Below are 16,807 nucleotides of genomic sequence, written 5' to 3'. Positions count from 1 at the left end.
GGACTTGTGTGTATGTCTGAAGATTTAGACAGGAATTTTTGAGATAGGATTATTAATGTGGGTAGAATTGTTTATTTTAGTCTCAGCTAAAGGATATTTAGAATAAAAAATGATAAGGATAATAACTAACATTTTTATATACTGTTTTATTTTTACCAGTGATTCTCAGTGAAAGCTATACTACTGTCTTTAGGACAGTGCTATTTAAAGTGTGGTCCATGGACCAGAGCTGGTCTGCAAACTATTTATTATTGGTCTGCAATGAGATAAAAGCCAAAAATGAGAGGAACCATTTAGAAACTTGTATAGTAATTCCACAGGGTCATTTTTCTGTTGAATGTAATGATAAAATAGAACTTATATTTTATATTTGTTTTCTATTTCACTTTTTTCCTAGTAACTTGTTTCTGTTTTTAATTTTGTATAGAAGTATAGATCTTAGGCAAATTAGGGACAAAACATCCTTTAACACAGATAATTTGAGAGACATCTCCCTATGAGATATGTTAGGAATTTGTAGAAGTGTCTTGGGTTATAGTAATTTGGGGAATACAGGGCATTTTGTTGGGCAAAGGTTAAGGAAACTAGATATCTTGCAATGCATGGAACAGAACTATTTCACAAAAACTGTCTAACATTTGGCATGATTTTTGAATGTGCTGCTAGACTCAGCAAACCACAGAGATACAATTGACCCTTGAACAACAGAGGTTTGGGGCACTGACCACTATAGTCAGAAACCCATGTATAACTTCTGACTCCCCCAAAACTTAACTACTAATAGCCTATTGCCAACTGAAGGCCTTACTAAAAACATAAATAATCGATTAATACAGATTTCTGTATGTTATATGTAATATATACTATATTCTTATAATACATTAAGCTAGAGAAAACAAAATGTTAAAATCATAAGGAAGAGAATCTACATTTACAATACTGTATTGTTAAGAAACTGCATGCAAGTGCAGGCTTTTTATGGAGTGGAATAAACACATTGTTCTTGAAATTACTGAATAATTTACTTATTTTCTATTCAACATATTGTAATGTATTTAAGTATATATTTAGCTGTAAGAATAGAAGTGCAGTTACTGAGAAATCATGGAAAACACTTATAAATCTGTAATAGGAAATTTGAGATGACTTTTAACAGTCTTAAAATCAAACATTACTAAACACAGATACATGAAATGTATTGATCTCTTTGTATTTCAAAAAAATAAACATTTAGAAATATTTCATAGTATTGCTACCCTTACCATTTGTAAACACTTTACAATAGTGATAAGAAATCTATGTTTAAATATTTACATATTGAGATTATTTGGGAAGAAGGCATAGCAGACATTATCATCATCATCTTACAAAGGACATCATTTATAGTTAGAGAAGTTAAGGAATTTGCCATACTCCCACAGTGCTCCTTAGATAATTTTACTTAATCTTAGTTTTTCTTAGTTCTTATTAAAGTTTAGCAAGCTAGTCCTATTAGAGTTTGAGTGTTAATTTCAACTAATATGGTAGCTTTTATTTTTTTATACATTTGGATCTATGGATATCGAAGACAGTATTTTTTTTTAAAGATAGAACTGTTTTGGGGAGCCTGGGTGGCTCAGTCGGTTAAGCAACTGACTTCGGCTCAGGTCATGATCTCGCAATTTGTGGGTTGGAGCCCTGTGTCAGGCTCTGTGCTGACAGCTCAGAGCCTGGAGCCTGCTTCAGATTCTGTGTCTCCCTCTCTCTCTGTTCCTCCCCTGCTTGTTCTCTCTCTCTGCCTCTCAAAAATAAATAAAGGTTAAAAAAATTTTTAAAGATAGAACTGTTTTATATAAAACACTATAGGTGGACAAAAGAAAGTTGCTGGTGTGAAAGCAAAAGATGATGATGATGATGATGATGATGATGATGATGTTGATGATGATGATGATGATATGTGGGGCACCTGGGTGGCTCAGTCAGTTAAGCGTTCAGCTCAGGTCCTGATCTCGCATTCATGCATTTGAGCCCCGGGTCGGGCTCTGTGCTGACAGCTCAGGGCCTGGAGCCTGTTTCAGATTCTGTATCTCCTTCTCTCTCTGCCCCTCCCCTGCTCGTGCTCTGTCTTTCTCTCAAAATTAAATAAATAAAATTTTTTAAAAATAACAGTATGATGTATTAAGTGCCTACAAAAGCCAGGGATACACATACATTACTTCATTTGATTCAACAACAATTATGTGAGGTAATCATTGTTGTCTGTGGTTAATGAATAAAGAAAATAGGCATAGGGATGTTCACCACTGCAAAAATTACATTACAAAGATGAATGATAAAAACAAGTAAGGTAGTTTGCTGTACAGCCCCTTACCCTGGGTTGCAAGTCTTAATAGTCTATTTTCTTTATTTATATAAACAGAGGTATATATGTACATGTATAAATGCTTTGTGATTGTCTTGTTTTTACAACAATGAGATCTTATTATATATATTATTCTACAGATTTAACTACTTACGCAGATACAGATCTGTTTTTAGCCTTCTACATAGCATACCATAACAGATATATCAGTTTTAATCAGTGAGCTCTATATTGATGAATGTTTGGGAGTTTTTCAAGTTGCTGTTGTGGTTTGATACTGCTACATGCAATGCTTTAATAAACATCTTTATGCGTATATTTAAAATACTGATGCCATTATTTTTATAGGATAAATTCCCCAAATGGGCTTGATAGATTAAAGCTAACCAGTGTCACTTGCCTCCCTTGAATCATGAAATGACCTTGAGGAATAAGTTGTCAAAGTTAGGTGTTGGCCTGTGCTGAGTTGTAGTGGCAGTCTCTACAACCTGTTTGAACCAAGGTATAAGAATGTTCCCACCTTGAATACTGTTCCTAAGTACCTATTAGGAAAGTGCTTCTTGGGTCAAGTATGAGAGCTCTATCTGCAAGCCTCTGCCATTCCCATAGGCCCCTTCTTTTAGCTCTTCAGCCACATGTTAAGATAGAGGTGAGTAGTAAAGGTGCTCACACCTTTTCACCTGACCACTGCTCTGCCCAATGGCAGCAGTCTGAATGAAAAAGAATTAGAGTAAGTCTCACCTACCTCTGAGTTCCGCTTGCAAAAAAAAAAAAAAAAAAAAAAAAAAAAGAAGGGGAAGATCTGGATTGTCTCCTAAGTCCCTTCCTGCTCTAATATTCCATGAAATATTTATAACAGCTCAGTAAATACTTTCAGAATGTCAAAGGACTTGTGCAGACCAGAGTAAATATCTGGGTCACTTGGCCCAAGAAATAAAGAAATAAAAGAATAAAAATAGTAGTATATGGGGAAGATGGTGGAGTAGCTGATGGTGTTGCCTGTTACAGTTCTGCGAGATGTTTGAATATAAAAGACGAAGATTCAGGAAACAGTATATTGCGGTAGAAGGAGTAGGAACTTATGAATGAACCAGATCTGCTTTCAAGGGCTAGTTCTGCTACTTAGTTGTGTCACCTTAGGCAAGTTAACATCTTTGTGCCTCATTGGATTAATCTCTGATTTGGGAACAATAAGAATTACCTTGTATGGTTGTTATAAAGGTTAACATGAAAAGCAATTAAAACAGCATAGAGTTTGCTACATTTTGTAGGTACTTGTTTAGTAAATGCCTAGTACTTCTCTAATTTCTTCTTAGCAATAGGAAGGATTTAAGAATATTTAAAATTTTCAGACTTATAATAGCATCATAGTCTATTAGATAGTTAAGATTATGTAAAAGTCTTTTTTTTAAGGAAGTCCAACATTTTAATCATAATATAATTTTTTTCGAAGTAATATAATAACATTGTATTTGGAGAACAGAATTTTTAAATCATCCAAAATCCATCCCCTCAACTATAATTTTTAATTAATTTTATGCATTTGTTTACAGTTATTTCTATATGCATATGTTTATTTGCATGGCTTTAATCATTGAGTAATGTACCATTATTGTTTTCATTTATGCCTTATATCACAAATCTTTTTCATGTTGTTTTACCATTCTTATTACTTTTAAGAGTTTTTTGTTTTGTTTTGTTTTGTTTTTAATTAGAGAAGTAGCATTGTGAAAAAAACAAAAAATAGGGGTACCTGGGTGGCTTAGTCACTTAAGCGTCCGACTTCAGCTCAGGTCATGATCTTATGTTTCATGGTTTCAAGCCCTGCTTTGGGCTCTGTACTGACAGCTCAGAGCCTGGAGCCTGCTTCAGATTCTGTGTCTCCCTTTCTCTATGTCGCTTGCTCCCCCACTCAAGCACTGTCTCTCCCTCAAAAATAAATAAGTATTTAAAAAAAATTTTTAAACACAAAAAATAGGTATAAACCCTTTCCCAGCTATAATTTCAATTTTAAAAGAAAAGCAACTGTTAATAGTTTTATATACTTTATGCGTGTATAGATATAGGTATCGTGTGCACAAATAAATGCTTATGAATAAATAAAATATGTATATGTATACATATATGTACTTTATTAACATAAATGAATTAAACTTTTTTCATTCAATAATATATTGTGGGGGCGTCTGGGGGGCTCCGTCGGTTAAGTGTCCAACTTTGGCTCAGGTCAGGATCTCACAGTTCATGGGTTAGAGCTCTGCTTTGGGCTCTGTGCTGACATCTCAGAACCTGGAGCCTGCTTTGGATTCTGTGTCTCCCTCTCTCTGCCCCTCCCCTGCTCACACTCTGTCTCCCTGTCTCAAAAATAAATAAATATTAATATTAATATAATAATAATAATAATAATATATTTTGGACATCTTTTCAAGTCAGAGATTTACCAGGTCTTACCCAGTAGCATAGCATATAATTTTATGGAAATGTCTTCATGTAGAACACTCTCTTGGACATTTAGGTTGATTCTGAATTAGTAAAATTATAAATAAAAATGCAGCAACATCAGTATATACAAACCTCTTTAAATGTTTCTGTAAATATTTCTACACTAAAAATTTCTAGAAGAGGGCTTGCTGTTTCAAAGAGTAGGCATATTTTGAATTTTGCCAAATTGTTAAACATCTCCCATCCAAAATATTCCCCGTTATTTTACCAATTACTGTCCTGTTATTAGTGTAAGAGAATATCGAGACTGCTTTAACATGCCAACTCTAGCCATTAACAGTCTTTTTTCTTTATACTTTGTTTTATTGTATTTTTATTATAAACTTATGTAATACATACTAGGGAAAAAATACCAAGGAATACAAAAGTGTTTAAAGTGGAAAGGATAAGTCATTTTCTTCCCGCTTGTTACTTCACCTCTAACATTTCAGGATTTCGAAATCTGGAAATAAGCATCCTTGTCCATTTTTGCACATTTGTGCCCAAATTTCAACAGAATAATTCCTATAAGTGAAATTGCTCGGGTAAATGATGTGGGTGTTTAAAATCTGGTTATATATAAGGAAAGATTGAAATATTGTTACATATTGAAGGAAACAAAAGGCCATAACAACCAAACGTAATGTGTAATCCTAGTTGGATCCTGAAACAAAAAAAAGGACATCAATGGAAAAACTGATGAAATTTAAATTAGATCTTTATTTAGTTAAGAATTTTATAGCAATGTTAATTTTTTGTTTTGATAATTGTACTATGATATGTGTAATGTTAACAACATTAGGGGAAGCAGGCTGAAGGATATATGGGAACTCTTTTGAGCTAATATGCAATTTTCTGCAATTCTAAAATTATTTCCAAATAATAGTTAAAAATTCTAGTAAAGTACTGTCAAATTCTTTTCAAAACAGCTATATCTGAATATTCTTACCAATGCTTTTCTCACTCTCTTGCCAGCTTTAGATATCACCAATCTTTACATATTTGCCAATATTTAAAAGGTGAAAAACATGTCATTGTTACTTTCATTTGCTGTTACTTATTTTTTTATTTTAATGAAGTTGAGCATTGTTTAATGTACTTATTGGACATTATATTTCTTCTGAAAACTGCCTATTTATACTCCCGCCCGTTTCTTCCATAGGCTGGCCTCTCTTCTCTCTCTCTCTCTCTCGATTTGTAGGTGCTCTTTTAGTTATTGATCCTTAATACTTTGTTAATATGCTGCAAACATTTTTTCGGTTTGCCTTTTAAGTTTTTTTCTAGTTCTCTTGCTGTGCTTATATGTAGTAAAACTTTTTCTTTTAGGACTTTAGAGCTTTTGTGACATGATTTAAAAGACTGCCCTTTATTAAAATATGTTATGATTCATTTCATCTTTCTCCTATTGCAGTTGGTCACACTTTGATGCAAATCTCTGTGAATATTGCTTCCTTTCCCACCACATGTTTTGTTTCCTTCTGATAATTCCCAGTAGAAGGATCCCTAGGACAATAAACAGGAACATGTCAGGTTGTTCAGTCTCACCAGCAGTGCATGCAAACGCCACAGTCATCGACAGGTGTTATTACATAAAGATTTTGTTGCCAGGGTACATCATACTTTATTCTTTTAATTTGCATTTCTTTGACTTGAGGTAAATTGTGCCTGAGTTCTTAATATTTTCTTACAAATTTATATGAACATTTTATTTATTTTTTATTTTTAATTTTTTGAAATGTTTTTTTTTAATTTTTGAGACAGAGAGAGACAGAGTATGAGCAGGGGAGGGGAAGAGAGAGAGGGAGACACAGAATCTGAAGCAGCCTCCAGGCTCCAAGCTGTCAGCACAGAGCCTGACGTGGGGCTCGAACTCACAGACTGTGAGATCATGACCTGAGCTGAAGTCAGACACTTAACCGACTGAGCCACCCAGGCACCCCTAGATGAACATTTTATATACTAGTAATGAAAATATTAATTTTTTGTCATAGTTTCAATATATGCTTGCTTTTCTGTCATTTTTTTTCCTGGAAATACAGAAGTATTTGTATGTGGTGTGCTCACATCTACATTTCTGAGATTTTTTATTTATTACTTAGCATAGACTTCATAGATACTAATGCAGTAGAGTGAGTATGGAAGAGGACCTCTAGAGGTAGACTGTCAAGGTATCCTGGCTCTGTCACCTTCTAGCAGTGTGGTCTTAAGTTAGCTGCTTACCTCTAAGCTCTCAGTCTCCTCCTGGGTAAGTGGGAAGAATGGAAGTATTGCAAAGTAAGACTGTTCTGACAATTTGTGTAAAGTGCAAAGCACAGTGCTATGTCCTTTATGCATTTCATAGCTTTATGCATTTTCCTATTATTATGGGAATATGGATTTATTTTTATATGAGGTGTGAGAATAGGGTGTAAAAATTTTACACAAGTTGCTAATGATGGGGTTCGGGACATGTTACCCCCAAATATGGCATCTTGGTATATTGAGTATTTCAAGCGGAAGGAATTTGTGAAATGGCAGGTGCAGGAAGGATTTTCTGACTTTCCTTGGAGCAGGTTATAAGAGCCTCATGTGAGATGTCATCCCTAGACTCGAAGAAAAGGAGCATTCTTGCCTCTGAAGACAAAGGGAGCCCAAGAGGAATCTGAGGGAATAAGCCTTACTGCTTCCCACAGTTTACTGCAATTAGCTCCTACCCTTTCCTGTCCTGTCACATATTCCCATGACCTTCCACTCTTCAAGCGTAGCATAAAAACTCTCAAGTTTAACTGCTTCTTTGGGTCTTCATGTTCTTAATGAAGGCTCCTAGGTCACATAAAACTTAAATTAGATAAATCCGTATGCTTTTCTCTTGTTAATCTATTTTTTTTGTTACAGGGGCCCCAACTGAGAACTTAGAAAGATAGAGGAAAAGACATTTTTCCTCCCCTATACTGCTAGTTATTCCAATACCATTCATTTAATTTTTTTAAGTTTATTTATTTTGAGGGAGTCAGAGACAGTATGAGTGGGGAAGGGGTAGAGAGAGGGAGAGAGAGAATCCCAAGAAGGCTCCATAGTGTCATTGCAGGGCCTGACACATGGCTTGAACTCACGAAACCATGAGATCATGTACTGAGCCAAAACCAGGAGTTGGATGCTTAACCTGAGCCACCCAGGTGTCCCTCCGATACCATTTATTGACTAACAAGTAATCTTTCCCTTCTTTACTGTTTTGAATCTTCTTTATAATGTATAACATATCTTCTTCATAAACACTTAACATGTCAAAATACCTATTTCTATATCTATTCATCTATCTGGTCTCTGTATTTTAAGTTTATTTATTTAGTTTTGAGAGAGAGAGAGAGAGAGAGAGAGAGAGAGAACATGCACACACCAGCACAGGCAGGGAAGGGGCAGAGAGAGAGGAAGAGAGAGCATCCCAAGCAGGCTCTGCATTGTCAGCACAGAGCCCAAGGCAGGGTTTGAATTCACCAGCCGTGAGATCATGACCTGAGCCATGATCAAGAGTCAAATCCTCAACCAACTGAGCCACCCAGGCGCCCCAATCTATCTGGTCTTAAAACAGATTTCAAATTGCTTTAATTATTGTTTATCTGTAATGTGTGAATTCGTGATCCTTCATGACTGTAATTTTTCAAAAATTGTTTTCCTGGTTTTTGTCTGTTTACTTTTTCAGATTGTATTGTGTCTGTGTATATGTGTGTGTATGTATGTATATTTCTGTTTTCTGTATATTATGATGTATTGCCATTTAAAAAAACCTTTCTAGTGGGCGAAGGACTGCCCCTTTTAGGTAGCAAAGGGTACATCTTTCATAGGCAAACCAACCAGTCCCAAACCCATATCCCTCAACCACCTTCTTACCAAACTCTGAAACATGAAGCCATTATTTCCATTGCCCTAAATCATCCCAGAATCAAGTACCAGGCAACTGGAGACCATTCCCATAGGCCAGAGCCCTCCAGAATTATTCAAACTAGCCAATCCTGAACAGTTCACCCTACCCTATCTTGCCTTTCCTTTAGCAGCCCCAATAAAGGCACAATTTAATTTTTTTTTTTTTTAGCGTTTATTTTTGAGACAGAGAGAGACAAAGCATGAACGGGGGAGGGCCAGAGAGAGGAAGACACAGAATCTGAAACAGGCTCCAGGCTCTGAGCTGTCAGCACAGAGCCCGACGCGGGGCTCAAACTCACAGACCGCGAGATCATGACCTGGGCCGAAGTCGGCCGCTTAACCGACTGAGCCACCCAGGCGCCCCAATAAAGGCACAATTTAAATAGCTTCAACTACACACAAATGAACTTTAGAGTTATTTAGTGAAGTCCCAAGAAGAATTCTGTTGAGATGATGATTGGCATTGTAGAAAATCTCTGTATTAATTTAGGGAAAAAGTACATGTTTATAATACTAAATAAACGCATGCAGAAACATAACTGTCTATTCATTTCTCTTTAGTTTTTTTAGTGTAAAATTTTATATATTTCTAATTAAGGCTATCTCAGATATTGTTACTAATTGGAAAAGGATCTCTTTGTCATTTGGCTTTCTAATTTGGCTTATATACAGAGATTATAATGTGCATGTATGGTATCTTTTTTTCCTAACACTTTGCTTTTATTAATGCCAAGACTTTAACTTGTAACACTTTGAAAGACAAAATTAATGATCACTCTCTTGATTTATACATTTCTGTATGAGGAAATTAGGCTATTGTATTTTCTGATGAAAAAATATTTTCCCCTAAAATTATTGCAAAAATTCTTTATACTAAAGCAGAAAATTTTCATTAGCCCAGTTTCAGTATAAGTTGCTTATATTTTATGACTAGATGTCTAAATATTTGTGTTAATTAATAAGCTTGCTGTTAATATGGAATTCATGTACTGCAACTCACTTGATTCACTAGCTTTATATGCATCTTTCCCCAAAGATAAATATTATAATAGATCCTTACTGCTGGCTTCTAGCCCCAGGCAGAGAGAAATCTCTGAAAAGAATAGTAAGCAGAAGAACCCCTTGGGAAGAGTCACAGTCAGAATTCAAAACTCATTTGGTTTCCTTTTGTATTCGTTGTGGGTGTCGTTCACCTTTCCATAGATAGGCCAGTGTTCCCCAAACTTGAATCATTCAGGTATTCTATCACCATTTTGCCATTTTCTATATTGTTAGTTACTACAGGTTTCTTCATTTGACTTACATTTTTCTTAATTTAATTTTTGATTGAGGTAAAATTTAAACACAATGGAAGATCTTAAGTGTAGAGTTTCATGAGTTTTTAAGTGTATACAATCCTGTAACTACCATCCCTGATCAAAATAGAGAATATAGGGGATCAAAACAGAGATGAAATAATCTAATTTACTGGTACCATTTAATCAGATAAACAACTGTGACATAAGTGCTGCTTTTCATGGGGGTCTTTGAGTCTCTAGACACCCTGTTTTTATTGGCTTTTAGTATTCTTAATCTCTTTATAGATATAATTGAAATCTTTCCTATTTTTTTTAAAAACCATAGTGAATTTATGTGTTATATCCCAGCTATAGGTAGTCAAAAACTATTAAAAAAATTAAGTCCAAGATTTTAAAAATTGTCAGTGAAGTGGCTAGTTTCTTGAAGTATGCTGTTACTTGTATCCTCAGCCAGGATTGGGAGGTGTTAATAGAAAGTCTTTCATGCCTTCTATTTAAGGTGGTCTAGTGGCCAACTTCTATTTTTAGGGAAAATATTCTCCTGTGTCTCAGCTCACTGCTTGAGTACACACTCCAGTGTTTTCTCTGCTAAGCCCCTCAAAGCAGAGAAATCCTCAGTACTTTAGTGAGAACTTAGACATGGCTAAAGATAGTGCAGGGGACAGCAAGATATTTATAAATCATATTGCCAAGGATTGATCTCTGATATTGTCCAAATCTTGCAGGAATACTGAACTCTAGTGAGAGTGACTGGACTGGAACATATGGTAATTGACTGACATTTATGTAAGAAGCACTAGATTTGTATTCTATTAAAATCGTGTTTAAAATAGAGCTAGAAAATGATTATCTAACTTTCCCCCTTTTCAAAGAAGATTGAAAAACAATCATTATCTAGGTCTGAAGACTTAACTTTATTATTTGTACTCTCCAGATACTCAGATTAAGTAATAACCACCACTTAAAATGCTGCATAAAACTGGTTTTCATCCTTATTCCAAGCATACTTTCCCAGTAGATTTTCCAAAGGGAAATGAGAATATTGGCATTTCCTTCTATATGATAACTTTTGACAAGGAGTTTGTGTACATTATTCAAGGCACAGATTCATGTTTGGAAATTCTGTCAAAGTAAGCATCTCTTTAGTGATCATTGATAATTACTCTCAATGGAAGGTTACAAAACATATTTATGTCTTCTATGAGCATAAAATGCTGAATCAAAATTCTATGTCCTCAGATTTAACACAGCTAACAAACTTGTTCTTCTTAAAAATAAAATGATTTTCATTTAGATGAATAGTGATTTAAGGAAATGGACAATGTCAAGTCACTTTATGAAGATTATATAAATCTGATGTAAACACAATTCCTATGGATTATCTGATCTTGGCAATTAGAGGCACTTCTATCACTTGCAATTCAAGCCAGTAATCCTAATTATCATTATATATATGTACACACACACACACACACACACACACACGTTTTTTCGCAGTAAATGGCATTTGCCCTCTTTATGTATGTCTCTTGTTTTTTTTACATCTAACAAGAAAAGAATTAATACTTGCTTTGGTTTCCTTATAATCAATGACAATATATAACATATTTGTATGGATGGGTGTGGGCTAGATAGACTAATGCCTGAAAAACTCCAGTTTGCATACAAGTCATCTGAATAGCTTATTTAAATATGGATTTCTGGACCCCACAGTAGGCCTAGGATGGACATAAGAATTTGCATGTCTAACAAACTCTCAGTTGTTGCTGATTCTCACATGGTGGTCCTGACTCTGAATAGCCTGGGGCTCAACGACATAGGAGAATCAGCAGTGTAACACAGGAAGAGAAGTGGAAGGGGTGGAATAGATAAAGATTATAGTATCTACTTGTGGGTGAATAGCAGCCCCCAAAAGTATCAGGAACCTCAGAATGTGACCTTATTTGGAATAAGGATCATTGCAGATGTAATTAAGGTAAGGATTTTTATATGAAATCATCCTGAATTAGGTGGATCCTAACCCAATGAAATTGTCCTTAAGGGTCTGTCCAGGGGCACCTGGGTGGCTCAGTCAGTTATGCATCTGACTGTTGATTTCAGTTCAAGTCATGATCTCCTGATTCGTGGGATCAAACTCCATATTGGGCTCTGTGCTGACAGTGTGGAGCTTGCTTGGGATTCTCTATCTCTCTGTCTCTGCCCCCCCCCTCCTCATTCTCTCTCTCTCTCTCTCTCTCTCTCTCTCTCAAAATAAATAAACATTTTTTTTTTCAAACACACACACACAAAAGAGTCTGTCCATAAGAGACATACTTCTATCCTACAGCCCTATTACAAAATCAATTTCTGATGCTTTACCAAGTTCATGGTAATTTGTTATGGCAACCTTGGGGAACGAATGGACCATAAGTCCAACCATACCAAAGTGCTAATAAGTTCCATTTGTCATATGCTTTAAGGAAAAAGGATAGAATTCTGACACTAACCCAGTGGAGTAGTCTAATAGGTTAAACAACCAATGATCAAACATAGACTAATTGTTGAGTACTGTTAGATACTTTCTGGCATGGTATTTAATTTCATCTTACCCCTAAATGCTCTGAGGTATTTATTTATTTATTATTATTTATTTATTTATTTATTTAAGCAGTAGTTGTAAAAGAATATCCTGAAATGCAGAATAGCCATTTAGTTGGAAAATATTTGTTAAGTGTTGACTTCATACCAGGCTCTTGCTAGATATTCCAGTGGTCAGTGACTTACCAAAAGTGATACAGGTAATAAGTACCAGGGATTAAATTCAAATCATGATCCTGTCATTCCAAATTTAGTGTTCTTCTCCATCACGTCATATTTATCAAAGCCCTGGAGCAGGAAAGCACAGTACATTTGGTGATACTGACTAGTTCATTTTGGCTGCTGTGGAATATTTAACAAAGCAGGAAGGAATTATTATCTCTAACAGAAATCTTCCTGATTTATGGTAGCTATTTAACAGTATTTCTTTCTATTAATACCTATGAAATAGTTTGTACTTTGTTACCTTAATCTTATTTCCCCTTGTAGCAACGCTTTCACTTTAAACTCAAATATGCACATAATTTAAGCTGATCCTTAATAATGAGTTAAAAATAATAGCTGTACATTGTCTTTATAGAGATGTAGATCAATGATTTAGACAATCTAGTTCCATATACCTTTTTACCTTATTTACTTTCATATATATAAAACAAATGGTGGAAAAAATATTTGAATATTAACTTGAGGTTGAAGATCACAAAAAAACACCTATTTTTTTTGGCATCATAATAATATGAATTCCCTGAGTGTTTTTTTACAAACTTCCCTTGAATGATTATTAAGGTATTTAAGCTATTTAATAATGTTTTGAGAGTTATTAAATTCAACCTTCATCTCATTATAGTTAATGCGTTTGAACATAGCAATATGAATGGCACTCTGCTAGCTGCTAAACATTTAGTATGTTAGAAAAAAAAAATCCCACCCTTGCAGTGTGGATACTTAATTCAAGATCAGTAAAATTAAGATCAGTGTAACTATGAAAGATTTAGACAAAATGGGCTGAGACACTGCTCACTTTAGCAGGTAAAAGTGAAAAGACAAATAAAAGAAGGTAACAAACATAGAGGTGAGAGTGGCATTGAGGTTCTGTCTTAGGAAATGAGGGTGAATCGTACGAATTCGTTAAAAGCCTAAATCGACAAACAGGACAGTTCAGAATGGACGGGAACACTGACACTGTATTCTCCTTGTGATATTTGTGTTTATTGTATCTCTGTCTGAACACTTACTCATTCATTTGTTCTACGAACACTTTATCTGCACCTGTGGCATGCAGGGTATGGCGTGGAGACAAATGTACTACCAAGTGAGAAGCTAAGTCACATATACCAGTGACTAAAATATGAGACAAGAACTCTGACCTAAATGACATAGATCATAACTCTTATCACAGAAAGGTTTATGGGACAGTATAAATTCTTCTACATCTATGAATTGATTACAAATTTTATTCACTTATCTTTTGGGGTTTGATTTCTTAATGTATTTTAGTCAGTGAATATGGCTCTAAAACAGCGGTTACTATTTTTGAGGCTTCCTTTGTGACCTAGGAGGTGGTCAAATTTGTAAATGTTTCAAGCTTGAAAACAATATGTATTCTTTAATTATTCAGTGCCAGTTTCTATATGTGTTTATTAGATTCAACTTATTACTTGTATTGTTGAATTCTCCTGTTTCTTTGCTAATTTTTTTGCTTTATAAGTTTTTTATGGGAAGTAAATAAAAATATCCCATTTTAACTGTAAATTTATCAGTTTCTACTTGTAATTCTTTTCTGTTTTGCTTTATGTATTTTAAGGCTAAGATTTTATGTATAGACAGGTCAGAACTGTTATACTTTCTAGGTGGATTGTTTCTTTTTGCATTAGGTAATAGCTTTTTTTTTTATATCTGATTATGCTTTCTTCTAACAGTAATATTGCTACATTGGGTTCCTTTTGCTAGTCATTGATATATTCTATCTCTTTACTTTCCATTTTTCCATGTCACCAAGTTTTTGAAAAAAATTATACCTTTATTGAGATGTAATTTAGTCACTCTTTTTAAGTATACAATTCAGTGGTTTTTAGTATAATCACAGTTTTGCAACCAAGACCACTTTATAATTTTAGAACATTTTTTCATCACCCTAAAAGAAAACCTCATACCCATTGGCAGTCACTGCCCATTTCCCACCTTTTCCTAGTCCCTGGAAACTACTAATCTTTCTCTGTCTCTATGGATTTGCCTATTTATGGACATTTTGGATAAATGGAATCCTACAACATGTGGTCTTTGGTTCTGACTTTTTTCACTTTTCGCTGAGCAAAATGGTTTCAAGATTCACCCATGTTTAGTATTTTTCAGTATAATTAGTCATTGTTTTTAAAGGTTAAATACTATTCCATTGTATGGATAGATCACATATCATCTCTCCATTGATAGTTGTTTCTACTTTTTGACTATTATGAATAATTATGTTGTGAACATTTATATACATTTTCTTGTATGGACATAATAGTTTTGTTTCTTTTGGGTACATACCTAGGAATGGAATTGCTGAATCACATAGCAATTCTACATTTAGCATCTTGAAGAACTATCAAGTTATATTCCAGGGTGGCTCCACCATTTCACCTTCCCTTCAACAATGTAGGGAGGTTCCAATTTCTCCACATCCTTCATCTCATCTTTGCTTAGACATTAAAATCCCAAGCACTTTTGGCCCTATCCTGGTATATACTTTTGGTAGGCCTTCACCATGTCAGTTCCTATCTATAGTTTTGCATTCCACATGTTTCTGGCATCTGAATAGTTCTTTCTTTTTTAAAGGTCATGTATGTATAAGAATGTAAAGATTGTTTTACTTTGTATTATTATGTGTCTGTGAAGTGAGGAAGGGAAGTAGATGTGGGAGATGGGAATTCATATTGGATTAGTCTACCATTCCTGGAAGTTGAGAAGATTGGTGTAATTGTAGTGACTATGAGGTGGTTGACCTAGAGTTATAGGTGTGGTTGAGAACTACTTTTCAGAGTTTTTCTTCTGGACTAAATTACTTGGGCCATTTGGACTCATTATCTTACTGAACTCATCTAGTCTCATTTGAACTAATTCATCCTTTTGTTGTTATTTTATAGATGCAAGTTTCCAGAAACACTACTGGCAAAAAGAAACCAAAATTTAGAAGAAGGATAAGGTATGGGTTTTTTTTTAATTTAAAAGTATTGTGATGAAATTGAAGTGTATGTAATAGATTTAATTATTATGACATTTACCCCTGATTCTTGATTCTTTTTCTCTAGGGAAGCATTAAAATTTTCTAAAAGAATTAAGGTGATAAGTAATAGTCTTAGAAGTATGGAGAAAGCTTTATGTTTATATAAATATGTTGAACCAGAACAGTATAAGATTAATATCATGTGAGCAACCATATGAGAAGCAGGTGTTTAGTTTAAAATAGTGCAAACAAGAAACAGGCATTTATAATGAATTGATAAGCCACCAATGACAAGTTTTAGTGTTTATCACTGAACCAACCATACAGTTTATTTTTTTGATGAATGATAATTAGTGCTGTATTAAGAGTAGTCCTGCTCAAAGACAAATACTGGCTCTGATATGATAGTCCTCCTCTTATTCTTTGTCCTTTTTCAGAGGATGAGTAATTACCTTTTTTTAAAAAGACTTACTGCCTTATCTTAGTTATATTTCACAGTAACCTCATCAAATAGGTAGGGGGTATGTTATAATCATCTCTATTTAAAAGATGAAAACTTTATGACTTAGAGAAATTAGGTGGCTTTCTCAAGATCTTATGGTTAGAGAAAATACATTTGAACAAATGTTTTCTAACTCTAAATCAGTGACACAGGTAGTGGAAAAAGCATGGATTTTGCAGTCTGAAAGAATTTAGCCCTGTCATGTTCAACCATTACCTACATTGTCAAATTTCTCAATTTTGCAGAGCCTCAGTTTCTTTATAAAATGAGAGCAGCAATTACTTAGTAGGTTTTCGGGGTGAGAATTACATAAAAAAGCCTATGTAAGGTACTTGGTAGATCATTAGTGCTTTTCACCTAGTGAGGGCTCAGATCAATATTATTCCCCTTTGGTTTTTCACTGCATCATGCTGCCTTACTGTATTAAAAAAACCAAGGAAAATTACCTCAAGATAAAGAAATATATTCATAATTTACAATGATCAATGAATATACATAAATGG

General features: G+C 34.4%; 1 protein-coding gene across 1 annotated transcript in view; it reads left to right on the top strand.

Moving 5' to 3' along the window:
• ZCWPW2 (zinc finger CW-type and PWWP domain containing 2) overlaps positions 1 to 16,807 on the top strand; it is a 131,353-nt gene that overhangs the window by 103,976 nt on the left and 10,570 nt on the right. Inside the window, exon 7 of the mRNA XM_032594660.1 lies at positions 15,723 to 15,781. Within this exon, the coding sequence (XP_032450551.1) occupies positions 15,723 to 15,781 (59 nt within the window). The remainder of the gene's footprint in view (positions 1 to 15,722; positions 15,782 to 16,807) is intronic.

The sequence above is a fragment of the Lynx canadensis genome, chromosome C2 (genome assembly GCF_007474595.2).
Source record: "Lynx canadensis isolate LIC74 chromosome C2, mLynCan4.pri.v2, whole genome shotgun sequence".
Lineage (NCBI taxonomy): Eukaryota > Metazoa > Chordata > Mammalia > Carnivora > Felidae > Lynx > Lynx canadensis.
Note: the sequence above shows the minus strand (reverse complement) of the source record. Positions and strands in the feature narration are given on the sequence as shown.